General features: G+C 38.9%; 4 protein-coding genes across 14 annotated transcripts in view; 2 read left to right on the forward strand and 2 right to left on the reverse strand.

The window, feature by feature from the left end:
- The window catches only part of sema4d (sema domain, immunoglobulin domain (Ig), transmembrane domain (TM) and short cytoplasmic domain, (semaphorin) 4D), a 58,825-nt gene extending 45,577 nt beyond the window's left edge, over positions 1 to 13,248 (forward strand). For 9 of the 11 annotated variants that reach the window (XM_058414837.1, XM_058414838.1, XM_058414833.1 and 6 more), the window contains 2 exons: positions 269 to 315; positions 1,504 to 3,627. In XM_058414837.1, coding sequence (XP_058270820.1) covers positions 269 to 315; positions 1,504 to 2,501 — 1,045 coding nt within the window. In that variant the 3' untranslated portion in view covers positions 2,502 to 3,627. Of the gene's footprint in view, positions 1 to 268; positions 316 to 1,503; positions 3,776 to 5,682; positions 5,896 to 11,303; positions 11,396 to 11,993 lie in introns of those variants that run through there. The other 2 variants (XM_058414836.1, XM_058414844.1) reach the window with 2 other exon arrangements.
- Positions 13,249 to 14,287: 1,039 nt separating this feature from the next.
- On the reverse strand, positions 14,288 to 17,921 carry zgc:86839 (Cyclin-dependent kinases regulatory subunit 2-like). The gene is made up of 3 exons (XM_058414845.1): positions 17,735 to 17,921; positions 16,161 to 16,288; positions 14,288 to 15,191 (listed from the first exon to the last, which is right to left on the reverse strand). Exons 1-3 carry the CDS (start codon positions 17,791 to 17,793, stop codon positions 15,151 to 15,153), a joined length of 228 nt encoding a protein of 75 aa, XP_058270828.1. The 5' UTR covers positions 17,794 to 17,921; the 3' UTR covers positions 14,288 to 15,150.
- A 1,659-nt stretch (positions 17,922 to 19,580) lies between these two features.
- On the reverse strand, positions 19,581 to 22,746 carry si:ch1073-398f15.1 (cardiomyopathy-associated protein 5). Its single transcript, XM_058414991.1, has 2 exons — positions 22,320 to 22,746; positions 19,581 to 21,837 (listed from the first exon to the last, which is right to left on the reverse strand). The coding sequence occupies exons 1-2, from the start codon at positions 22,445 to 22,447 to the stop codon at positions 19,749 to 19,751; spliced, it is 2,217 nt and encodes a 738-aa protein (XP_058270974.1). The 5' UTR covers positions 22,448 to 22,746; the 3' UTR covers positions 19,581 to 19,748.
- A 2,720-nt stretch (positions 22,747 to 25,466) lies between these two features.
- Positions 25,467 to 27,774, forward strand: part of LOC131369131 (homer protein homolog 1) — a 34,220-nt gene continuing 31,912 nt past the window's right edge. The window contains exon 1 of the mRNA XM_058415595.1: positions 25,467 to 26,054. Within this exon, the coding sequence (XP_058271578.1) occupies positions 26,050 to 26,054 (5 nt within the window). The 5' untranslated portion in view covers positions 25,467 to 26,049. The remainder of the gene's footprint in view (positions 26,055 to 27,774) is intronic.

Here is a 27,774-nt window from a genome sequence, read left to right on the forward strand (position 1 = left end):
GGATCTGTTTAAACTCTATAGATTACACAGATTGAGTGTTCAGACAGTGCGATTGCATCACATGCATTATTCACAGAATGCGGTTATCGTTACATCGTCAGACCACTACTAATTAACACACTAGGCATAGTGACTTTTCTCTGAAACAGAAATAACCTGATGTGCTTCCTCACATCATTAACACTTGATTACTACCAGAACGTTCTGTCATAAAATGCAGCCTGTTTTCTGATTATTCCTTTTTTTTTTTCTTGTTCTTAATCTACAGGAAGTATATTCAGAACCTGAGAGGAGATGCAGATGTGTGTCCATCAGGTATGTGCTTTAGATAACCATGATCACGATGTCCGTTGTGAGTTCCTTCCTGCCTGCTGTGAACGCAAATGGAGTACAAGTTCATCAGATAAAATTTTTACAATGACATGAACCTGAGTACTTCCTGTAGTTTTATTGCCTGATCATCAGGACAGGAACATCACGTCTCTATAACATTTGCAATGCAAAGTCTCTGAAGCATTTTTTTTTTTTTTGCTCAGTACATTTTTTGCTGCCGTGGTGACGGTCCTGATAGTAAAATAGTTGAAGCTGGTGGTTACGCACAGGTCATGATGAGGATAAGTTGCCGCATCTGTCGATCTGATAGTCACATTCATGTTTGTACCTGACCCGTGTCTATCACTAGTGCAGGCTCTGACAGCGCGCATTCACGCACACACACACACCAATTCAGTCACGTTCACGTAAGAAGTTCATGTCAAGTTCATGATCTTCCATCTGACTCAATCTGGATGATAAGTTTTTTCAGTTAGATTCAAAATAGATTCACTGCTGTGTACAGAAATCAGCAGCCTTTTCTTTTACTGTGAAAAGAATCATTAAATAATAATCAATCAAAGTGATTTCATTATTCGAATACGAAATAAGAGGTTCCCTGATCCCAAGACACGATAATCAAGCATAAAAATTCTGCTAAATACTCAAGAATCACTTTAAACATAACCCTAGACTAGTGGTTTAGCACGGCTCGTCAGTGTTGTAACTAATCCAGAAAGCTAATTATAAAAGATTCTTGAAGATTATGGATCTGTCACGCAATCAAGTAAAAACAAGTGTGAACACGTCTCTTGTCGGAGTCATGGCTGGAGCAGTATGCAGAGTCTGATAACCTGAAATCTTACCCTCATGTTAGAAGATAGAAAGCATCCTGTACAGAGACAGAAGCGAGCTAGAACCTAAAGAGTTAAAGGAGTAAATATTTACGCTGCGATCCGTTGAGCTTGGAAAAACCTGACCTCCAGTGCTTCTCATCACTGTCTGTTACACGCTTATTAACATCATCCAAATAAAACCTTGCTCTGGGCGTCCAGAGAGAAAACACTGGAACGTGTTTAAATCAGAATTCAGGAACTTGGTTCTTTCTGTGTCAGTAGATTTGCAGCATAATGAGCTAGACACGAGCATTTCTGCATTTTAATCCTGTCTCCCATCTTGTCTCCTCCACAGTGAGACCGCGCTCCATAGACAGGCCGCAGCAGGTGGTGGTGAAGCCGGGCAGTTCGGCGGAGCTGGCGTGTAGCGTGCGCTCCAACCTGGCGCAGGTGTTTTGGAAGGTCAACGACAGTGTCCTGAACGAGTCGGCTCACTTCCTCCTGATGAGTGACTCGGCGCTGCTCGTCTACAGCGTGACTCCACAGAACCAGGGCCGCTACGAGTGCTGGACCGTCGAGTCCGCTGCCGGGAAGAACTTCACCCGGCTGCAGGCCTCCTACATCCTCCGCCTGGAGCTTCACGAAATCTCTCCTGCCTCCACACTCGAGATCGTCGACGTTCCTAATCCCGATCCATCCACATCACACACCACCACCACCAGCATCACCGCCACCACGGCACCACGAGGTAATAACGGCCACAGTAACACCGCAGGACCTTCACCACTAACGCCATCTACTCGCTCCAGTGTGCCTCCGCCCCCACTAACCCGCCCTGTTACCACGGCTAACGTCTACGCCGCGAAAGCAGAAACTAAACATTATGACCCTCGTCAGAGTAGCAATTCGCAAAATCAAGGACCTGAGATCAAGGATCCACACGCAAAGTACATTCAGTACGACAATAGTAAAGCCTTATTGTTCCTCTTCCTGCTCTTCTTCCTGCTGTTCCTGTGGGGCCTGGCGTACAACTGCTACATGCAGTACCTTCCGGGTCCGTGTCTGAGGCTCCGATCCGCCATGCTCGGCTCGCAGAAGAAGCCGCAGCGCGAGTACGCATCCTGTGAGGCGGGATTGATGGACGTGTTGCCGGAAAAACGGGACCGGAACGAACCGCCACATCAGAACGGAGCTCTCCGTGACACAGGATACGAAACGGAACCGGAATGCGGAAACGGCAAAATTCCATCAAACAGCTACGAAGAGGACAATGAAAGCGCCTTGAAACAGGGACCGTTCGACGTAAACTGCGAATCGCAGCCGATCGAGTACGCAGACGCCGACACATCGTAACGGAAAGAGACGACTTTTCTCCAGACGTGTTCCGATGTTCGGATAGATTTTATTCCCAAACGTCGCATACCCAAACACGACCACTTGTTCTTTCTTCATGATTTTGCTGTCTCACTTTTTCTTTTTTTTTCTTTTTTTTTTGACAATCCAATTTTCGACAGCGTCGCATTTTTTGCGTAGATCATCAAGCAAAAAATAAATAAATCCACATGATTCCAAATTGGAAACATGGTTTACCAAATTGGTAAGTTTACTCAATGTTTTCCAAATTGGAGTATTAATTTTTTTTTTTTTTTAAAGGTGGGCAGAGACTGTTTCCTGTTTTTTTTTTTTTTTTGGTTCCTCTCTTCCCCCTACCCTACGATCTGTTGCGCTGTTTGTTGCGTTGTTGTTGCGTGTTACTCTCAGGGACGTTGATCACATTTTGCCAAATCTTTCCCGGTCAGCACACGACGGAAGGATCCAACGCTGTCCTGTTTTTAAAAAGAAAAATTCCATCCGGAATTGCGGACAGATCGATGAGCTAACACGAACATCGGAAGGAAAAACCTTCCTCATGAGTTATGAGTGAATTATGAGTTAAGACTGAAGATGATGATGCAACAGTATTTGTTCCCCAATGACATGCAAAAAAAAAGAAAGAATCGTACAATAAACTCTGAGCGTTCAGTGATGCTGATAGTGATACTGGAGTCCCGGGGAAGAAGTTGGCGTTCCGGGCTCGGTTCTTTTTACCCTGTGGTTCTGTGATTCTTATTCACTCACAGTATGTTGATGTGAACTTCCTGGGTTCCTGTCTAACAGCGCTGATCCTGGAGAAACCCCTGCGTCCTGCACGATCGGAACAGGAACACATGCAGAAATGAGGCTTCTCCAGGAGGAAGATGATTATTTAAATCTTTTATTTATTTTATTTTTATTTTTAAGCATCTAAATAAGGTTACTAGTCATTTGGAGGGTTTTTTTTCTTTCTCATTAACTAACAAATTCTCATTTTCCATCTCACCTCTGTGTGTGTGTGTGTGTGTGTGTGTGGTTTCCGAATTTCTTACTGTGTCCTCTCACTCTCTCTCTCTCTCTCTATCTCACTTTCTCCCCCTGCACAGCTTGCCCATCTTTTCCTTCCTCCTCTTCTTCCTCCTCCTCTTCCTCCTCTTCCTCAGTCTGGAGAGGTTTGGAGGGTGGAGGCGCTCGTCTGCTCCCCCCGCTGCTGAGTGAGCAGTCCTGGGGCGTTCACTCCCACCAGGCCTTCCTCCTGTTCTGCCTGGCTGTGGGTGAGTGGTACCTCTGACCGTTGACCTCTGCAGTCTGCCTGGCCTGCTCGCAGTCTCTCATGCTTGCTGTTGCAGTGTTTTTTTACCCTCCTCTTTCTCACTTTCCCTTTATTTCTTTCACTGTATTTGTCCTCTCTCTCTGTCTCTCTCTCTGTCTCTATTTGTCTCCTTCAGTCTCCTGTTCCTCACTCAGTTCCCGCTATCCCTTACTTTATCAAAATTTGCTGGCCCCCCCTTTTTCTCTCTCTTAAACATCCACTTTCTCGCTCTCTCTGTCACTTGGTGTCTGTCTGTCTCTTTCTGTCCTCCTGTTTCTCACTCAGTTCCCTCTGTTCCTTCCTTTATCAACATTTCTCTCTTTTTCTCCCCCCTCTTTTTCTCTCTCTCAAACATCCACTCTCTCTCTCCTCCTCTCCCATTATCTGTCTCTTTCTGTACCCCGTCCATCCCCTTCTTCTCTCTCTCTCTCTCTCTCTCTCTCTCTCCGTTATCTCCGTTTCAGTTCTCCTTCACCTGGTCACGATACTCGTTTTTATTTATCTCGATACTTTTTTTATTTATCACCTCTGCACAGCTGTTCTGAGCTTCAGGCCGTCCGATTAAATCCCTAAAAAGGGTTGTTGTTAAACTTTATGAAGACAAGGAAGCAGTCGTTTAGTATTGACACGATGCAGATGCTCGGGTGATGCATGTTGCCAGATCTTCTGCAAACCCCCCCTCCATCACTGCCTGGAGCGCTCTGTGTTCTAACGTAACAGTGAGGAACGTTTTGCACTTCAAAAGATGAGAGGAAACAACTTCTTTCTGTTCTTTTTTTGTTTCCAGAAAATCAGACTTGTTTCCTCTGATGTTGGACTGTTTTGCTGTTCGAGTTGCCTTTGTATACATTTAAAAAAAAGAGAGAAAGAAAGAAAAAGAAAAGACTGAACTTTGAGCCCAGTGAACATGTGACCTGTTTCAGTATATTGTTTTTTCTTTTTGCTTGTACAGTGTAAATATAATTCCAGATGTATATTCTGACTGTACAGATGTTTTTTTCCTTGAAATTTTAGCCAGCGTAAATAAATGTTCAGTTAATTGATGTTAAAGATCATGTTTGCTTCCTTCATTTATAGCAGAGATTAGAAATCTTAAACGTCTTAATGGACTTAATATTATGAAGAAATTTTCGATTACATCCCATAATATTCCCGTTTTTATTCAATCATAGCGAATCAGTTTCAACCTGAAATTTATTAAACGAGTCCGAAAGAATTAGTTGCTTTTTAAACAAGACGCAAATTAAATATAAATGCGCTTAAATGCAAAAGTTTGTACACCCTTAGGAGAAAGACCTAAGTCTAAGAATGCTTTAGTGGTGTGTGTCATGGTCTTACAGGAAAATAATCAACGATGGAGTGTTGTTCTGTTCTGTTATCACCCTGAAGTTGATTATTTTCCAGCAACAACATGCCCCATAAAGTTTTATTCCAATTAAAATATGAATCTTTTTTTTTTTTTTTTTTACAGTTACAGTTAATATTGTGGACTATCCACCACACAATAAATAAATAAATAAATAAATAAATAAATAAATAAATAAATTTAATTGGGTAGCTTCAAGCTGTTGACCTGGAGTGACCTCCCTCTGCTGTTTTACGAGTTATTCATAATAAAAATAAAAGCGCTCATGCTGTTTGAAGGAAGCTGCAGCTCAGCTTGTGGGCGTGTCCGAGCCATCTTCATCTTTGAACAGTACAATAATATTTGCGCACGTGTGTTTTTGACGTGACTGGTGCCTCGCTTCCCCAGGCGCATGGCTTTACAACTAAAGCACGCAGCTGTTAGGAGAATGGAGCATGTGGTAAGAGCGAAAGCTTTGCAAGTGGGGTTTTTTTTTTCGCGTGTAAGTGCAGTTTGTCCCTCAGGTCCCGGTGACGTGAGCCTTCAGTGGTATTCGAATGGGCGGAGACTGGAGACACCGGTCACGGAGTACAGACACGCCCTCGGTGGTGATGCTGTGCTGGTGAGCAGCTGGGTGAGGGAGGAGCCTCTGAGTAAAGACGCCCAATACCAGTGCAGCGCCGTGTCCGAGGCAGGAAATGACACGTCGAAAATCGATCTGCGACTCAGCAGCAGAGGTAATGAAGAGTTCGGTCAGTGACGGAATTCTGATCTTCTACTCTAGATCAGACTCTATTATACTCCTACAGTACTCTATATTCTAATCTACTCTAGATCAGACTCTATTATACTCCTCCAGTACTCTATATTCTAATCTACTCTAGATCAGACTCTATTATACTCCTCCAGTACTCTATATTCTAATCTACTCTAGATCAGACTCTATTATACTCCTACAGTACTCTATATTCTAATCTACTCTAGATCAGACTCTATTATACTCCTACAGTACTCTATATTCTAATCTACTCTAGATCAGACTCTATTATACTCCTCCAGTACTCTATATTCTAATCTACTCTAGATCAGACTCTATTATACTCCTCCAGTACTCTATATTCTAATCTACTCTAGATCAGACTCTATTATACTCCTCCAGTACTCTATATTCTAATCTACTCTAGATCAGACTCTATTATACTCCTCCAGTACTCTATATTCTAATCTAGATCAGACTCTATTATACTCCTCCAGTACTCTATATTCTAATCTACTCTAGATCAGACTCTATTATACTCCTACAGTACTCTATATTCTAATCTACTCTAGATCAGACTCTTATTATACTCCTACAGTACTCTATATTCTAATCTACTCTAGATCAGACTCTATTATACTCCTACAGTACTCTATATTCTAATCTACTCTAGATCAGACTCTATTATACTCCTACAGTACTCTATATTCTAATCTACTCTAGATCAGACTCTATTATACTCCTCCAGTACTCTATATTCTAATCTACTCTAGATCAGACTCTATTATACTCCTACAGTACTCTATATTCTAATCTACTCTAGATCAGACTCTATTATACTCCTCCAGTACTCTATATTCTAATCTACTCTAGATCAGACTCTATTATACTCCTACAGTACTCTATATTCTAATCTACTCTAGATCAGACTCTATTATACTCCTACAGTACTCTATATTCTAATCTACTCTAGATCAGACTCTATTATACTCCTACAGTACTCTATATTCTACTCTAGATCAGACTCTATTATACTCCTACAGTACTCTATATTCTAATCTACTCTAGATCAGACTCTATTATACTCCTACAGTACTCTATATTCTAATCTACTCTAGATCAGACTCTATTATACTCCTCCAGTACTCTATATTCTAATCTACTCTAGATCAGACTCTATTATACTCCTCCAGTACTCTATATTCTAATCTACTCTAGATCAGACTCTATTATACTCCTCCAGTACTCTATATTCTAATCTACTCTAGATCAGACTCTATTATACTCCTCCAGTACTCTATATTCTAATCTACTCTAGATCAGACTCTATTATACTCCTCCAGTACTCTATATTCTAATCTAGATCAGACTCTATTATACTCCTCCAGTACTCTATATTCTAATCTACTCTAGATCAGACTCTATTATACTCCTCCAGTACTCTATATTCTAATCTACTCTAGATCAGACTCTATTATACTCCTCCAGTACTCTATATTCTAATCTACTCTAGATCAGACTCTATTATACTCCTCCAGTACTCTATATTCTAATCTACTCTAGATCAGACTCTATTATACTCCTCCAGTACTCTATATTCTAATCTACTCTAGATCAGACTCTATTATACTCCTCCAGTACTCTATATTCTAATCTACTCTAGATCAGACTCTATTATACTCCTACAGTACTCTATATTCTAATCTACTCTAGATCAGACTCTATTATACTCCTCCAGTACTCTATATTCTAATCTACTCTAGATCAGACTCTATTATACTCCTCCAGTACTCTATATTCTAATCTACTCTAGATCAGACTCTATTATACTCCTCCAGTACTCTATATTCTAATCTAGATCAGACTCTATTATACTCCTCCAGTACTCTATATTCTAATCTACTCTAGATCAGACTCTTATTATACTCCTACAGTACTCTATATTCTAATCTACTCTAGATCAGACTCTATTATACTCCTCCAGTACTCTATATTCTAATCTAGATCAGACTCTATTATACTCCTCCAGTACTCTATATTCTAATCTACTCTAGATCAGACTCTATTATACTCCTCCAGTACTCTATATTCTAATCTAGATCAGACTCTATTATACTCCTACAGTACTCTATATTCTAATCTACTCTAGATCAGACTCTATTATACTCCTACAGTACTCTATATTCTAATCTACTCTAGATCAGACTCTATTATACTCCTACAGTACTCTATATTCTAATGTACTCTAGATCAGACTCTATTATACTCCTACAGTACTCTTTATTCTAATCTACTCTAGATCAGACTATTATACTCCTCCAGTACTCTATATTCTAATCTACTCTAGATCAGACTCTATTATACTCCTCCAGTACTCTATATTCTAATCTAGATCAGACTCTATTATACTCCTACAGTACTCTATATTCTAATCTACTCTAGATCAGACTCTATTATACTCCTCCAGTACTCTATATTCTAATCTACTCTAGATCAGACTCTATTATACTCCTACAGTACTCTATATTCTACTCTAGATCAGATTCTATTATACTCCTACAGTACTCTATATTCTACTCTAGATCAGACTCTATTATACTCCTACAGTACTCTATATTCTACTCTAGATCAGACTCTTATTATACTCCTACAGTACTCTATATTCTAATCTACTCTAGATCAGACTCTATTATACTCCTACAGTACTCTATATTCTAATCTACTCTAGATCAGACTCTTATTATACTCCTACAGTACTCTATATTCTAATCTACTCTAGATCAGACTCTATTATACTCCTCCAGTACTCTATATTCTAATCTACTCTAGATCAGACTCTATTATACTCCTCCAGTACTCTATATTCTAATCTAGATCAGACTCTATTATACTCCTCCAGTACTCTATATTCTAATCTACTCTAGATCAGACTCTATTATACTCCTACAGTACTCTATATTCTAATCTAGATCAGACTCTATTATACTCCTCCAGTACTCTATATTCTAATCTACTCTAGATCAGACTCTATTATACTCCTCCAGTACTCTATATTCTAATCTACTCTAGATCAGACTCTATTATACTCCTCCAGTACTCTATATTCTAATCTAGATCAGACTCTATTATACTCCTACAGTACTCTATATTCTAATCTACTCTAGATCAGACTCTATTATACTCCTCCAGTACTCTATATTCTAATCTACTCTAGATCAGACTCTATTATACTCCTCCAGTACTCTATATTCTAATCTACTCTAGATCAGACTCTTATTATACTCCTACAGTACTCTATATTCTAATGTACTCTAGATCAGACTCTATTATACTCCTACAGTACTCTATATTCTAATCTACTCTAGATCAGACTCTATTATACTCCTACAGTACTCTATATTCTAATGTACTCTAGATCAGACTCTATTATACTCCTACAGTACTCTATATTCTAATCTACTCTAGATCAGACTCTATTATACTCCTACAGTACTCTATATTCTAATGTACTCTAGATCAGACTCTATTATACTCCTACAGTACTCTATATTCTAATCTACTCTAGATCAGACTATTATACTCCTCCAGTACTCTATATTCTAATCTACTCTAGATCAGACTCTATTATACTCCTCCAGTACTCTATATTCTAATCTACTCTAGATCAGACTCTATTATACTCCTACAGTACTCTATATTCTACTCTAGATCAGATTCTATTATACTCCTACAGTACTCTATATTCTACTCTAGATCAGACTCTACTATACTCCTACAGTACTCTATATTCTACTCTAGATCAGACTCTATTATACTCATACTCTATATTCTACTCTAGATCAGACTCTATTATACTCCTACAGTACTCTATATTCTAATCTACTCTAGATCAGACTCTACTATTCTCCTACAGTACTCTATATTCTACATTAGATCAGACTCTATTATACTCCTACAGGACTCTATATATTATACTCCTACAGTAGTCTATATTCTACTCTAGATCAAACTCCATTATACTCCTTACAGTACTCTATATTCTACTCTAGATCAGATCAGTGCACAAAGCAAGGTCCATAAAGACATGGATGAGTGAGTCTGGTGTGGAGGAACTTGACTGGCCTGCACAGAGTCCTGACCTCAACCCCATAGAACACCTTTGGGATGAATTAGAGAGGAGACTGTGAGCCAGGCCTTCCTGTCCAACATCAGTGCCTGACCTCACAAATGCGCTTCTAGAGGAACGGTCAAAAATTCCCATAAACACACTCCTAAACCTTGTGGAAAGCCTTCCCAGAAGAGTTGAAGCTGTTATAGCTGTAAAGGGTGGGACAACTCCATATTACATTCATGTGCATGTAAAGGCAGACATCCCAGTTTTGTCCTGGCTCTCAGTCTCCGCTCTAATTCATCCCAACAATTCCCTTTCGATTTAACTTGTTTCGTCTTCATTTTGGTTAAAACTGAGAATCCAGTTTCGCACATATAGGTAGTTGTAAAAGGCAGTAGCAATGAAATGCTTGCTTTGCTCAGCATCGGATGCTTGCTGGAAAGGCTGATCCAGAATGAAGATAATTTACTTTCATAAAAAATCATAAATGGTACTTTGGCCTGCTCATATAAAATAAATGAAAGATGGGCTACTAATATAACTCTACTAAAGTCTTTGCATCATCGCAGTTTTTAAGTGTGTTTTTATTCATAGTTGTCATTATTCTTGTTGTTTTATTATTAAAATTTTATTAATTTCAGAACATTTTCCATAAATCACATTGGCGACCCTTTTTTCTTTTAAGTCTCGCGACCCACCCGAGGGTCCCGACCCAGGGTTTGAAAACCTCTGCTCTATACTCTACATTGAATCAGATTCTTCTGTACTTGTTATAACACACTTCAGTCAGACTCTATATCAGTCTCTACTATACTTATTACAATACTCTACATTTGACCAGACTCCATTCTACTCATTATGATACTTCACTACACTTGAAACCTTGCTCTGTATCATACACTCTACACTATATTCTCTATTATACTCAATATAATGCACATACAGTTTATTAACATAATGTACTCGTATATTATATTAATACAAATGAAGCAAAAACGTAAAGACTGCTAATACCATGTTCTGTAAAGTTGACAAGTGGTCATTCCAGGCTCGGTTCTGGTTATCAGAAGGTGGTTCTTAGTCAATCAGAAGATATCTGACCTCAAGAGTTCCTCAAATACACTGAAGCTATAATAGAAATAAAGCAAGATATCTTTCATTTAGTCTTCAAGTTGAAGTAAATTTATAATAAAAGTATAGACAAGATTTTTGAGCGAACAGGTTTTCTCAGACCAGGGTACACAGATCTGTAGAATCTGTTGTGTTGATTTTCACAGATGAAGCAGACACTGTGTCTGAAGAGCTGAACCAGTGGAGAGCCGCCCTGAACGAGCATGAGAGACAATTTTATAACTGGAAGAAAATCTGGGTAGGTACACACACACACACACAACTAAGTACCACAACCTTCACCAGAGTATCAACTGGACTGAAAATAAGAGCTCTGCAGTGTTTTGCCATTTCAACACACAACCTGTTTGTCATGTCTGTCATGAGTCTATGTGGTTGTTGTGTTGCATTATTCTGCTTGAGAAAATGGGAAGAGAGATCGGACGTGGCTTCTGCATTCGCATGCCATCTTACCAGGCTTTCAGCTGAGCGAAAAGCTCTAAATTATTAATCGGCTACAGTCTCATAGAGTGAGTCTTGAAGGAAGAAACACTGAGGTGAGGAAAAAGGTCAGAGAATGATTTTATCCAGTGTCGAGGCAACGTTGTCAAATCAGGGTCCCACTTATCCCCAATTATCATGCTCTTGAATTGTAGATACATTAGAGGTTATTTCTTCCCGCCAGAAATCATAGCGCATGCCATTTTGTGTGTGTTTTCTTTCCTTTTAAAGCCTCTCTTAAGGGAGAGAAGTAAAGAGGGTGGAAAAAAAATACAACAGTAAATAATGAAAGAGCCAGACAATACACAAAGCATGAAGAAACATGAAAGTGTGTGTGTGTGTGTGTGTGTCAACAGGAAGGCTGTGATGGACAAGGTGTACTCTGAACGAGTTCTATTATCTCTGGACGAGTTTCCACACTGTCGTGAGTCGGAGTGTGTGCTCTTCACTCAGCCAGGACAAATCCAGCATGTCCTCTCTCCTCTCTTCAGGCTGTTTCTGGTGTTTTCAGAAAGCCAGACATTTGAAATGACGGAGAAAAGAAAGTCACATGGTTTCAGGCCACGACGCAGAGATCAGTTTGGGTCGAAAGCTGCTTGAGGTTTTAAATTTGCTTGTAAAGTAAAACACAAAAAAGGCATCTGAGAGACAGAGTGTGTTTAGGAATTTTTTAGGTTTTTTTTTGTATTTCTGTGTGAATTATTAAAGGATTATCACAATTGGGAAAGTTGTAAGGTAGAGCCCTCTTCTGCCTGTAAGGGGAACTGCAGTTATGATAAAAAGCATTCATCCTCCTAGCTGGTCTTAGATACATTTGCAATATAAGACTACATATATTATGTCCCAAAATTCATATCCAACATGAATTCAGAACAATCAGCATTTAATTATCTTCAGACTTTGGCACTTAAACACCACTAACAAGAGAAACACATTTTGTATCTTAAAGTACTTTCTGTACTCTTTAGGTAAAGCTATGATGGACGTAACGCCCTGGAGACACACGGCTACATCTTTAAAAGATGTGTTTGATGCCCTTTTTCTCTAAGAAAATTTATAATAAGAGTTTCATGAAAACTTAAAATATCAGCCACTTAGGACTACTGTATAAACCTCTGGTCTAAGATATTGCTAGCATTGATCCAAAAAGTACTTTCCCTGCATTTCATGTACATTTTATATTCATGTTTTTAAACTTATTCATCACTACAAATCTACAAATATTTACTATTGCTCTATTGTTGACTGAAGCAGGGTCAATATAGATTTTTCAGTGTTATGACTGTCCTGCTAAATGAATGTACTTAATAAACTGGACATTGAAAATGCTTTATACTGGGCCATTAATACTCAGGTCTCATTTAGAGTTGGCATTTTTATTAAAACCAAGCTCTTCTTTACCTAAACATACATTAAAGAAGTACTTTTCCATTTTCAATTCAAAACGTCAGACCCCGAACCTATCGTGGTTGATGGAGGCGGTTTAAAGGTGAAATTGTGTAATTTTTCTATCCTCACTTCATTATATCAAACCACTCTCTATTAAACTCACACACACCCTCTGTCCTCTTCACATAAACCTGCTGAACATGGGCTCATGTTAAACCTTAATATACAACAATCAGGCATAACATTATGACCACCTGCTTAATGCTGTGTCGGTCCCCTTTTTGCTGCCAAAACAGCGCTGACCCGTTGAGGCATGGACTCCACTTGAAGGTGTGGTGTGGTATCTGGGACCAAGATGTTAGCAGCAGATCCTTTAAGTCCTGTAACTTACAGGATACTTTTGATAGATACTGACCACTGCAGACCGGGAACACCCCACAAGAGCTGCAGTTTTGGAGATGCTCTGATCCAGTGGTCTAGCCATCACAATTTGGCCCTTCGTCAAACTTTCAATTTCATTTTTCCTGCTTCTAACATCAACTCTGAAGACAAAATGTTCACTTGCTGCCTAATATATCCCACCCATTAACAGGTGCCATGATAAGATCAGTCTTATTCACTTCTCCGGTCACTGCTCAGAATGTAATGCCTGATCGATGTATATCTGAATGACCCCCCCTTCTGCCCCCTAAAGCTCATTCACAGCTAGACTTTGAGATATGTATGTATTTTTGACTTCTCCTTTTTCAGATTTTACATTTTTGCAAACTTGTACTATGAAGATGGATTTTTGTGCCGCCATTTTGAAATGTTGCTGATCTAGCTTAGGAGTTTGTCCAATAAAAATGGACAAATTTGTCCTCTGCTAATTTTACTGTCAGTGGCACTGAAATTGGAGCGAAGGAAAATGGGGAAAACTAGATACTCTATGAAATAACCAGGCTTTACACACATGGAAGACAGAAAAGCATCTCATGGTGGATGGCCTACACGAGTAAGACCACCACCATGTTCCACACCTCTCAGCCAAGAACAAGAAAATCTGAGGCTCTGATTGAGGAAAAATATAACTTGGGTTATTTCCCTCCAAGTGAGTGAATTAATTAATAAAAGGTAAAGCAGAGGCTGGTCAAGGCTTTCAGAAAATCCAGCACTGTAAATATCATCAGTGGCACCACAGCGCCATCTTCTGCTGAAACAAGGAATTAGATTAATTAGGAATTAAAAAACTAAAAACCCATAGATTTTCTTACATAAAATATTCAATATGAAAAAGGAATTATATTTATTATTAGATTGTACAAGACATGCTGGCTTCACAATGGTCATTTTTCCCCTCATCTTGACGACATAAAATGCAGTCATTTTCCATTACTGAATGTCAACATTTTCCTTAAAATTAACTTTACTTTGCACTTCAAGGCACGTTTACAGCAAAACCTCGCTCCTCGCGATCTCCGTGTACAACACTTCATACAGAAACGTCAACGTTTACAGTTTAATCCAGACAACATTACAGCAGTTTAGGCATTTGTGGCTATTTTACCTTTAATAAAAAACAAACAAACAAAAATCTGTGGTTTTATTCCCCAGCGTTAGTTCTCTCCACATCGCAGTGCTTTGCTTGGTAATCAAATCAAGAACCTGACTCTTCATAAGTCAAATCAATTGATATAAGACAAGGACTAGCGTACACTTTCTTTGATTGCCTTTCTTAAAGTATTATTCACAAAACCTGGTGAATGTGCTCCTCATCCAGACTCAGTACTAGAAATACAAGCTAACTAAAAAGCTGTGGAGGAAAAAGAAAAACGCGTTCTCTCTCAACTTCGGTCACAGAAAGATGACTTCTATGATACGGATGCTAAAGACGTAGCAAAGAGCAATACTGATCATTTTTACCGGGCAGAATCATTATCGAAAAATATTTAAGACGCCTTGTTTAAAAAATATCCTGAACAGTGAAACATGGTTTAGCATGGGCTTGATTCTCTGAGCGTAGGCGCTGTAAAAAATCCAGCTAAATGCACAGGAGGTTGTAATCTTAAAGGTCGCAAGTATTCACTGAATACCAGAATAATCCGCAGGAAGGCTCCAGAGAATCACAGGGTCTCACGGTCACTGCTACTTTGGAAGAGGCCTTCGAAATAACAGGATGTGAGGTTCTGGAAGGACAGGGGAAAAGAAGAAAAAAACAAACAAACAAACAGGAAGTGACTTTTTGAATAAAAATGAATAATTAAGTTATGCCAGCATAAACTTCCTCATCAAGTAAAACCAGTGCAACATAAAGGCATATGTAGTTTGATGGGAAGAGCTGATGATTCAGACATGACAGAACAATTTACACCAATCAGGCATAACATTACGACCACCTGCCTAATATTGTGCCATTCCCCCTTTTGCTGCCAAAACAGCCCTGACCCGTCCTGCACTGTGTATTCTGATACCTTTCTATCAGAACCAGCATTAACTTCTTCAGCAATTTGAGCAACAGTATCTCGTCTGTTGGATCGGATCACACGGGCCAGCCTTCACTCCCCACGTGCATCAATGAGCTTCGGCCACCCATGACCCTATCGCCGGTTCACCACTGTTCCTTCCTTGGACCACTTTTGATAGATACTGACCACTGCAGACCAGGAACACCCCACAAGAGCTGCAGTTTTGGAGATGCTCTGATCCAGTCGTCTAACCTTCACAATTCGCTCCTTGTCAAACTCGCTCAAATCCTTACGCTTGTCCATTTTTCTTGCTTCTAACATCAACTTTGAGGACAAACTGTCCACTTGCTGCCTAATATATCCCACCCACTAACAGGTGCTATGATGAGATCATCATACTTATTCACTTCACCTCTCAGTGGTCACAATGTTATGCCTGACCAGTGTATATTATACCTTATATTCATTATCTGAAGGTAAATCATTTCACTGGAGATGAGCTCAGAAGACAGAAGAGCCCCCCCCAGATGTGCTTGTTCAGAAAGTGGGAATAAGTCTGAACAAGCACATCTGGGCATCATGGTCAAACGTCCACCCAACGTGATATGGAGTGTACGAGTTATATCAAACAATTTAGACTCAATGCCGACTTCTATGGAGCTCATACTGCACCGACAGGGCCATACTGACCAGGTTCGTGAATCATGTAATGCACCCATCCAAGAGACTGCTGGACGCCAAGCCTCCTCCACTCGTCCTCAGACATCAGGTGGGACTTGGGCACTTGCTTAGCCAGCTCTCGTGGCAAAACGACATGCCTGGCATAGAAAAAGACCACAAATGTTAAAAGCTGAATTATTCAGAGCAAACAAAGTCTAGGTTAAATAACATGTGGTATTGAATTTAAGCCTACTAATTTAATGATCGGACACACTGATTAGACTTCAGACTCCAGATGCACGTCTTGAACGACTCACCTGATGTTTTTATTAAACCGGCGGAGACTCCTCTTTTGGCATGTTTTTATGCTGTTAGTAAAATGCGAGGCTCCTATGCAAAAGGTTTAACAGATCTGAAACGGTTATTTTAAACAGGTCTTTTACATCTCATGTGCATCCCACAGTTCAAATACAAATGTGTACACCAAGAAAATACAGACTTGGGATCATCCTGGATCGGATATTTCCTGGTCTGATCCGTTAGGAAGAGCGTACATGTGTGCTGTTGATGACAACGATCCTGTAGGTCAACACAGGACACAACTGTCTGAGACACTATCTAGAAATTCTGACTTAGAATCTATTATCTCAAATTCCTGACTATCTCAGGTTTTTACTTATTTGACCGTCTCAAAATCCTGATTTATTATCTCAAACGTCTGACATTAAAATTCTCACTTTTCTCAAAACTTTTGACTTCTGACCTTTCGAAATGATCTTAAGCTGTCGATTTTATGACTTCTGGTCAGTTATCACATTACCCTGTGTATACTGACATTATATATATATATATATATATATATATATATATATATATATATATATATATATATATATATATATATATATATATATAAAGATATACAGTGTGCAATCTACAACCTGCCTTTGTGTTACTGTCTCTATTGCTGCTGGATATCTGGAATTATCTATCTATCTATCTATCTATCTATCTATCTATCTATCTATCTATCTATCTCTCTATCTCTATCTCTCTAAACACGGACTTGCTATGTGAAAATTCTGACTTCTCAAACTACTGACAGTTCTGCTGGCAGTCTGTTATCGAAGAGAGAAGTTCCTTTCAGTATCGCGGTACGATATTTTCGGTCAAATCGCTCAGTAGATTTGTGCAGCTTCACTTCAGGTGGCCTCGTGACGCGTCTCGGCCCTTTAGCATGTTGCTAATCTTCATTCAGCTCAAAGGCAGTGTCACAACTTCAACCTCAAACTAAACGATATTTAACTACAAATAAACTTGTTTAACTAGAGAACATATTTTCCCGAGCCTGTTAGATTACCTTTTTCTCACTTCCTAAGGAAAGTAAGAGTTATTCCGCACCTCAGTAGAAAGAAAGTTTAATAAACACCCGTTACCTGATGTCAGACTTTAACCGTTAGTTAGTTAATGATATTAACCTAGTTGTTCGTGTTGGTTAATAACGGACAGCTAATGTTTAGCTATCCCGTGTGTTAGTTTTAATCACTTTTAAACACCAAGCACAGATTTTTCCAACTTTCCCTTACCGCTGTTTCTCACATTACCTGTACTCGTAGAGGTCGTCGTTGTATTTATCAGAGTAGTAGATTTGTTTATGAGCCATGGCGCGTGCGGTAAACAAACTAATCACCTTTAGCTAAAGCTAAAGTTCGGAATGTTTTCTCTCTCTTTTTCCGATGGAATGTTCTCGCCCTGTCGCGCGAGCGCTTTCTGGAAGGAAGAAAAAAAAAAAGGAAAAATTTTGAATGCGCGATTAAAATGAGATTTGGCTCGTCTGATTGGCTAGAAGGAACCACGTGACAGAAGAAAAAAAACCCCGCCACTGAGCACGCGCACTTCACGAGCCTATAAAACACGAGCAACATAGCCCCCTTAGTGCCTACCTAGCTGCACTATGTAGAGCGTAAAACGATGTGGATAACACGCCCTACGTAGTGCACTATGCGCTGATTTGTGATTCAACTCATTTACAAAATCCCGCCCCTTTTGCTTGGATTGGCCAGTGAAACAGGCTCACAGAGAAGTCCGCCAAGTCTCCTGGCTTAGATTCATTTTGAAATGATCATGACTATGCCCTCCTCCCTCTGAAGGCTCCCTATGTAGGAATCTAAAGTAACGGTCATTTGGAACGCACTTGAACGCCTTCGTACCACTGTAGCACAATTGTCACGTGGCTACGTTTCATCACTTGGCTACATTTCATATTATAATTGTGATGTTTTTAGATAAGACGCCATTTTAAAATTAAAAAGAGAAATGCAGCATTATATTGATTAAAAAGTCTAAAAAGGACCTATTATTATTATTATTATTAGTAGTAGTAGTAGTAGTGGTGGTAGTAGTAGTAGTAGTATTGTTGTTGTTGTTATTATTATTATTATTATTATTATTATTATTATTATTAATAATAATAATAATAATAATAATACTATTATTATTATATTTAAATTATAATGAATTTATAGTATAGTATAATAAAATTATAATGAATAATTACTTTTGCCAATGTAATGCTGTGCATAATACTTCTACTACTACTACTACTACTACTACTAATAATAAATATTATTTAAAATAATACTTTTATAATAATTGGAAATAATTACTTTTAATTATAATTAAAATAATAATTAACAATTACTTTTAGCCAGTGTAATAATAATAATAATAATAATAATAATTATTATTATTATTATTATTATTATTATTATTATTATTATTATTATTATTATTGTTGTTGTTGTTGTTGTTAATTTATTATAACATTATGATTATATAATATTAGTATAATAAATAATAATAATAATAATAATAATAATAATAATAATATATCATTTTATAATTACTTTTAATTATAATTATAATTAATAATTACTTTTAGCTAATGTAATGCTGTGCATAATAATAATAATAATAATAATAATAATAATAATAATAATAATAATAAATATTAGTTAAAATAATAATTACTTTTATTTTACTTAATTAATTTTAGCCAATGTAATAATAATAATAATGAGTAGAAGAAAAAGAAGAAGTTTGTTTGTTGGTTTGTTTGTTGAAAAAGTGTGAATTATTAATCCTCTTGTTTTTAAATATTCACACTGAAACATCACTCCATTTGCACATACAGACTGAGAGTAGTGTCCTCAGTGAGATATTTATATGTATATATGAGAGTGTATAATATCAAATATACAGTATCTGTAAGGTGCATTTTAGACAAGATGCCATTTTTTCATGTATTTAAAAATTGACCAGTGTGTGTATATTTGTTTGTATATTGTGTGTATATCTTTTTTTTTAAAATAAAACCTGACGAACTGACCAGAATGGAAATGAAATCTGTCTGTATTCATTCCAGATTAACAGAAAAGGCATTTTGCAAATTTGTAAATCTCTTTAATGATATTCTCAGGTTTATTTATTTTGCAGATCTTGTATAAAAGACTTGCACGATCCATGTAGAGTGAAAGGTTATTGAAATATTTACAGCAGTGTCCTGGTGAACATATACAGATCAGGGTTTTTATATAGCTCCTAGCATGAATTTTTAACTTATGATGCCGGAATATCTACAGTCTCATTATCCGGCTCGACATCATCATATAGGAGATCCAACTGACTCGTTTTCTTGTTTTCCGCCCTAGTAAAGCCGGACCTGTCGGTATCCTCTATTCCTGTGGATGTGCATTGCTGAGGTACGAGGGCAGACTTTTTAGCCTCCTGCTGGCTGATTTGCCCATAGTCCTGGGTTTCAACTGAGGCCTCTTCTCCTTTAACGGCGGCGGATGAAGAAACATTATCGCTTTCTTTCTGTCCGGCTTCCTCAGGCAGCTCTACTGGAAGTAATGGAGTCAGCTCCAGGAAGGGTTTGTAACGCGGTGTGATGGGTTTCACAGTTTGAGGAACATGGACTGGGATGTTTGCATGTTTGGGAGGTTTAGCTTTGGAGGAAAGCTTTGTTTTTTCGGACTTGCTCAGTGAGGCCGCACATGTCTTGGCAGCATATTCAGTAATGAGTGATTTGTAGTCTGCAGTTTTCGAGCTTTCCTCCATGCCAGTGTCCAGTTTTAAAAATGCTTCTGCAATGTCTGTGTCTTCTTCAGTTTCCTGTACTTCGTCTCGGAAAACCACACGCCGAACCTTAGTGTCCGTTCTTGTTTCTTCCGGTTCCACCTCAGATATCTGGAGAGGTTCGCATGGAGAAGAGCTAGCGCTATTCCTGAAGAAATCTGTGATTTCATCCACATCATCCAGCGCTCCAGGAGTGTCATCCTTGTCATGTCGAGTAAAGCCAAATGCATCATGTGACCACATCCTAATGTCGTCTCTTTTACAGTCATCATGTAATGGATCCATCAGAGTCACTGGAGTTTCATCTTTAAGCACAAATTTCTCCAAGTAGCCTCTGTCTTCGAGGTCAGACTCCTGGCTGTGGAAGGACTTTTCTGAAGTCACGCTCTCTGTATCTTCTTGCTTCATCCTGCTCCCTAGAGCTTCCGCATACAAATCTGAGTACATAAATGCCATGGCCTTCGGTTCCTCCAACAGGACTAGATCGATGATCTTCTGAGGTCCCTCAGGCAGATAAATCGGAGTAAGGATTGACTCTTGGCTACCGAACAGAGCACTTCCACTTTTCTTTAAGGATGATTTTGGCTGCTCCTCCTCTTTACCGGCCCTCTTTGTTGTGTTTTGAAAGTCTGGATCTGATCCACCTCCATAAAATACCTCATCCACATGCTCGCTGGTGATCTCCAGTCCATTAACTGATGCAGAATCGTCTAAAATTTCTGGAACTGGATTTCTATCCATGGCATTATCTTTGCCCAGATAAAGGTCTTGCTCTGAGTCGATCTCAGGCTCTTGGTTCTCGTTTACTGTAGGACCTCCCGATGGTGCCTGATGGTCTAAGAGCGTGAATTTCTCAAAGTAGTCCTCACATGTACCTTCTTTTCGTGTTGGCTTGATCAGTGAGGGTAAAGTTACCTCCTGGACTGGAGCTTGAAGCTGTTCCAGATTTTCTGTCTCCTCAGATGCTTCGGGTTCTTCAGGGATCTCACTGGCTTTGATAACAGGTGTCTCTTCAAGGTAAGACAAGTTATCCTCCAGTCCTTTGCTCTCCTCCTCATCCACTGTGGACACCTTGGGGGGCACAACAATATTCAGAATCTCTGATCCCTCAGAAACTAGACAGAACAAACGTTGCTTTCTTGCTTCTTTCGAGTCTTTCCGTTCATCTTCTTTTTCTTTCTCGACCGTCACATTGGGAACAGAGACCTCCACCATGGCAGGTCTATCAGGTTCTCCTCCCGCTTCGTCTGCTATCATCGGTAGCTTCTCATGCTCTTTATTACGCTTCTTTTTCTTCCTCCTGATCATATGATCCTCGTCCATTATAAAGGTGATCTTTCCAGCCGTTTCCGAACCCGGACCGGTCGGACATCTCGGAACAAGGCTGTAGCGGAGATCCGGGGCTGGGGAACTGATTTCCGAAGCCCAGGGTGTGGAGCAGCTGCTAGACGCCGTCTCCCAGAGGATCCCGCTGTCCTCGTTCTGTAGGGTAACCATTGAGAAAGCCGGATCCATCATCAGGCACTGAAGTTTGGGCTTCACTATCTCTTCTTGGACGATTTCTCTCAGACTGGAAGAAATCAATCGACTCATCAGTTTATTCAACTGAACCAATAATTAAATCACAGACAATGAGAAGTGAAAGATGTTCCTGACTCATATTATTGCAAATGATATCATTCTTTAAAGCTTCAAGCATTCACTCGTTATCTACGTTTAGAGGAGCCAAGCGCTTCAGTGACATCTCAGTTATATAGTCTTCAAATGGTTGAGATTTTCAGCATGGCCGATAGGAAATCCTTCAGGATCACCGGATCAGAGGTTTTGACTTTCACCACAATGTGGTAGATCTTGTAGTATGAATAAAACAAGCACAGAAGAAAATACAAACAGGAACTAAATGGATATTAAGAACGTAGTATTTATGTGAGCTTTGCTGGATTAATAATTCAATGAAAAATGTCTGAAAATATTTACATTCATATCATATAGAAACAATTTTATCTTAGATTTTAGTCTGTAAAATCATTTGCAAATTTTTTACACAATTACCTGTTACTCAAATCCTGGACTTCGTCGTTTATATCCTGACCCTCCTCCTCCTCCTCTTCCTCGTCCATCGCTGAACTTTGTAATATAGTCATCTGGTTATCCAGGTCGTTTTTTTCCGTCAAATCCATTTTCGTTTCTTGTTTGTTTTACGTCCCGTCTCAAGAACTTCAGGAGCTCTTCACAGACCTATACGTTCCTAGGCTCGTCTCATTGCCAGCAGGGAGATCTCTCTCTCTCTCTCTCTCTCTCTCTCTTGCTCAGCATTATCTCTAAATAGACAAATAGGCATGTTCTTGGCTCACCACCAGAGCCATCTGTAAAACTGATGCCTTCATGTGAAATCTTGTACTGATAACCTTGTACATGAAAAGATTTTTTTTTCTTCAACTTTTATCTATGTGACAGCAGTCGACAGCAGGCTATTCTTAATCTCTGATCTTAGTATCTCAGAAACTTTCTTTAATGGAGCTAAAAATATACTGCCTAGCTAGCTGAGGTTTCAGAGGCACGGTCTTAACACAGGAAATATTGTGTCTATTACTTAACAGAATCTGTGATAAGCTACATCACTATTCTGGACTTATTTTTTTTTTTTTAGCACAAAATGTGAGACACGTGCTACACAGATAAACAGTATTGAATTACCACCAGGCATAACATTATGACCACCTGCCTAATATTGTGTTTAAAAAAGGTCCACCTTTTGCTTCCAAAACAGCCCTGACCCATCATGCACTGTGTGTTCTGACACCTTTCTATCAGAACCAGCATTAACTTCTTCAGCAATTTGAGCAACAGTAGCTCATCTGTTGGATCGGATCACACGGGCCAGCCTTCACTCATCACGGTCATTAATGAGCCTCGGCCGCCCATGACTCTGTCGCCGGTCCACTACTGTTCCTTCCTTGGACCACTTTAGATAGATACTGACCACTGCAGACCGGGAACACCCCACAAGAGCTGCAGTTTTGGAGATGCTCTGATCCAGTGGTCTAGCCATCACAATTTGGCCCTTCGTCAAACTCGCTCAAATCCTTACGCTTGTCCATTTTTCCTGCTTCTAACATCAACTTTGAGGACACTTGCTGTCTAATATATCCCACCCACTAACAGGTGCCATGATGAGGATATCATCAGAACCATGCTGCTTCTTCGTGAGATTTTTTATTCTGCATCAGATCGTTATGGTATAAGAAGAATAACAGACTTTTGGACATGTTGTGATTGGAAAATAATCAATGTCAGGTAGAAAGAGTAACTCTGTTTTGTCTCGGGTTGCATCGTTGATTATTTTCCAGCCAAGCTATAGAACATGTCGCTGAACCTTCCAATAACACTGTCTGGTAGCTGCGACATGACCTTGAAAGCTGTAACTCAAACCCTTTCTGTACATATTGCATCACTCATCCCTGTTCTCCATATCTAAACTCGACCTACACTATCAAATGCACTGGTGTTTATGACAAAAAAACAACAACAGATTACCGTCACAGATGTAGAAAGTTTACTTCACTCTTGCCAAACAAGTGTACATTTTGGCAGCTGAAGGTTGGATCATATGTGTTTAGTCAGTTATTAAAGATCAACACTTCAGCGTGTGGTAATTTTTTAATAGAGATAGAACTTGCTATTGGATACTGAAGCTCCAAGCAGGGGGCCCGGGTCGAGCTCCAGGCTCATGGTGTCACCTGTTTAAGCCTATCGTCTGAGTTATGTGTATGTGTAACTGAAGAAGAGCAAGAAACCAGGACACAGCAAAAGCTCTCACCGTGTGTGTGTGTATGTGTGTGTGTGTGTATGTGTTTATCTGATGCTGGATTATACACATAATAAAACCTCTTTTAAGGAATCAAAAGCAAAATTTTTTGTAAGAAATAATCCCATCAGTGTATTTTAATAAAGAAATTCCTATTTGTTCATTTTGCAGTTTATCATTTTTAAAAGTGCATTTATAGATAAATAAATAAATAAATACTGTTATTTTCAATATTTCAATTCAAGCGCTCTCTCTGTTTCTTCATGTTAATCTTTTTTTTGCATTTTATTTTACAGATAAATGTGTAAATATGCGAATGAACATCCTGTTATTTAATTGTTGATGCACTTCAGCTAATGTCCACAAGATGGCGTCCAATAATTGTAAATGTACAGTATAACCGTGTAGTTCGTCCAGAATTGAGCAATTAATTGCAAATCAGATCACAATTAATACAATTTATTCCTGTAAGTAATTAGGTTTATATGTGTTATATGAAATTTATTAAGTTCATCTAAATCTATAATACTGCAATAAATAAAATTTAAAAAGGTAAATATGAAAAATAATAGCTGTGATCAATTTATCAAATTAAAGGAAAATAAATCGGTGTCGATACGTGAGAGACATCTTCCTTATATTATTAATTATAATTAAAATGTCTAAAAAGTTATAATACCTAGCTCAGAAACGTGTGAAGCTCGCGACATCATGAAATATAACTAATAATAGCGATAATAAATTATGCTTGAAAAATATCAACATCAGTAGACCAATTAGCTGTGTATTTTTTAAACAAGTTTTAATAACTTTTATAAACTTTTTACAAGAATTACACCTGGAAATATCTTTGCTCCTAGAGATATATGTATTTTTTAATACTTATGGTTTAATATTTTCATTTTGTTTATTTCTCATTTCTTAGTAGATGGTGAAAAATAGTCGTTTAAATCTGGCAACCCATCTGATTCATTTGGCAACATTATTAGGAATTTATATATATACACACACATAGACATTTTTCATTAGAAAACTTTCCAGAAATGTTCACACATGTTGTTTATTTGTTGTTGTTGTTGTTGTTGTTGTTGTTGTTTTTTAAGCACGCGCTACACTGTATTAGCTTATTCAAATTATTAATAGTATTCGATAAAAGTCTAACACTGCACCTTTAAAGAGGTATTTTTTAAAGAAAAGTGCATATATTTGTGTTTAATAATAAAAATAAAAATAAAACAGTGTTTAATAATTAAAATAAAAATAAAACTACTTCATTTTGTATTTTGCATCACTAAAACATAACCGTATTTTTACGAGTCAGTGAATCAAATGAATGAATTCCCTCTGGTTCAATTCACTTCGAAGGAATCGACTCAGTCGGGTGAATCACTAATATGCGCTGCTTGGGGATTTTTTTTTTCCACCGGAGAGCTGTAACCAGGCAACGGGGCGAACACAGGGCACCTCGAAAATCGTGTAAATGGATGAATGAGCACCCGAGGTACATGTATTTTTCCTCGGCCAGGATGGACTGCGTGTAATAAGAGTGTGGATGTGGACACTGGTCATATTTTTTGGAGATAAAGAGGAGTAAAAAAACCCGAAGCAAGCGTCGCGCGCGCGGACATAAAAGCTGCTGCCCGGCCTTATCTTAATCTGATTTTATTGCTGGAGGAGAACATTTTTTATATTAGTAATAGTAGTGTTATAATTAACGTGTTTTTTTAATAGAAAGAGAGGGAGGGAGGGAGAGATTGTGTGCTGGCTGAGAGTGGTGAGAATGCACATTGCGAAAGAGAGCTCGCTTTCTCTCGCCATCATGCCCTCACACGTCTGTACGGATTAGCGGTGAAGATAAAAAAGCCTCACGGAGTTTTTGCGGTGCTTTGCGTGGCATGTCGGAGTGAGAGACACGCAAACGGACAGCCGACAAACTACAACAAACCAGCTGCTTCCAGAGCTCAGTCTGACAAAATGGGGTATGTACTATGTTTATTTGTATTTTTCTTTCCTGAATCTTTGGACTTGTAATCCACCCCCTAACACTCCTGCCAGGGCCTCTCGAGTCCTTTAAACCAGGTGAGAAGAGGTTTAGGTGTTCAATCTGAGCGGTTTTGCGGGTGCGTCCCAAATCACATCCTCCGAGCAGCACTGCAGGATGATGAATGTGTGTCATTTATCAACTAGTAGCCGAAAAGTACCCGGATGCTACGTTGTATCCGGTTGAAATCTGTACGTAGTGTACCACCATGGCTTGTGCATTTGGGGGCGTGGCTTCTTGCGTTTTTAGTTGACAGTACCTTACACCTGATTATATACATCAAGTCCACTCATTTGACTGGACAATCTGAGCGGCGTTCCAAGAGCGCTGATATTTAGTAATCCTCACGTGTGTGTGTGTGTGTAATATTCCACTTAAATGGTTACTACAGTAGAGTTAGCGATATTTTCAGCAGACATGAGAAACCATATCATTTTTTAGGAATATAACTTCTGACTCAATATATGAACGCTCATCAGATGAATATTATTAAAAATAAGAAGCAAAGCCACTTTCACCTGAAGCACTTTTAACCCGAACAAATCATACAAATCATTACTGTCAGTTAGCTAGCTAGCTGGTCTACGGGTCTGTCAGCTGAAATTAGCATAAATTATCAACTAAAATTTAGCATAAATGTACTCTTGCTCATTCTTAAAGTTGCTAATAAGATACATAGAACAAGAAAAACATGAATGGATTAAGGCAAAAGTGTGTTAAGTCATTATTCGGATAACTGACTTTGCAGTGTGGAATACTTGGATTTTCATAGATTCTGGAGGCGGAGCTACGTTAACATCACCAAGGTGGGAATCAAGGTCAAACCCTCTGAAATGACTTGACACCCTTATCGAGAGCAACTAACATTTAAGCTCATTTTATACAGCTGAGCAATTGAGGGTTAAGGGCTTCGCCAGTGGTAGCTTGGTGGACTTGGGGTTTGAACTCACAACCTTCTGATCAGTAATCCAACACCTTAAACACTTAGCTACCACATCCCCATACCTAATGTACCTTTAAAAACTATTCTCGATGTTATCTGAGAGTACAGTGGTCCCTGGTTCAATCCTGAGCCAGGGTTATTGTCTCTTGTTCTCCTCATGTCCCTGTGGACTTCCTCTAGCTTCTCCGGTTTCATCCCACCTCCCAAATCATGCCGGCATTCCTAAAATTGCCGCTAGGTGTGAATAAGTGTGTGAATGTGGGTGTGTGTTACCCTGTGATAAAGCAGCATCCAATTCAGGATGTACTTCTGGATCGCACCCTACGTTCCTAGGAGAGGTCCCGGATCTGCCGTGACCCTGACCAGGAGTACTGAAAATGCACCACTGTAAGGAAGTAGAGTGTCCGGTGTCAAATAGTTACAGATGGCATCTCAGTAGTGTATTTTACATGCTTATATATGTGTAAGTATACAGGTGTTGTATGTAAAACCAGTTTCAGAATTAGGAAAGGAGTCAGATGTTGCTGTTATAGCAAATTAGTAACAACAAGATGCTGTGATGAAGCGGAGTTACTGTTCCAGGTGCAGAGGTGATTATTTTTGGGTTAACAACACAACATGGAGTGTTTTACTCCTCACTAACTCCACAGCATGTTGCCAACAAGGTCAATTTTTCTGAATTAACATACACCAGACTTTTTTCTTTATCCATTTA

Source organism: Hemibagrus wyckioides, linkage group LG18 (genome assembly GCF_019097595.1).
Source record: "Hemibagrus wyckioides isolate EC202008001 linkage group LG18, SWU_Hwy_1.0, whole genome shotgun sequence".
Classification (NCBI taxonomy): domain Eukaryota; kingdom Metazoa; phylum Chordata; class Actinopteri; order Siluriformes; family Bagridae; genus Hemibagrus; species Hemibagrus wyckioides.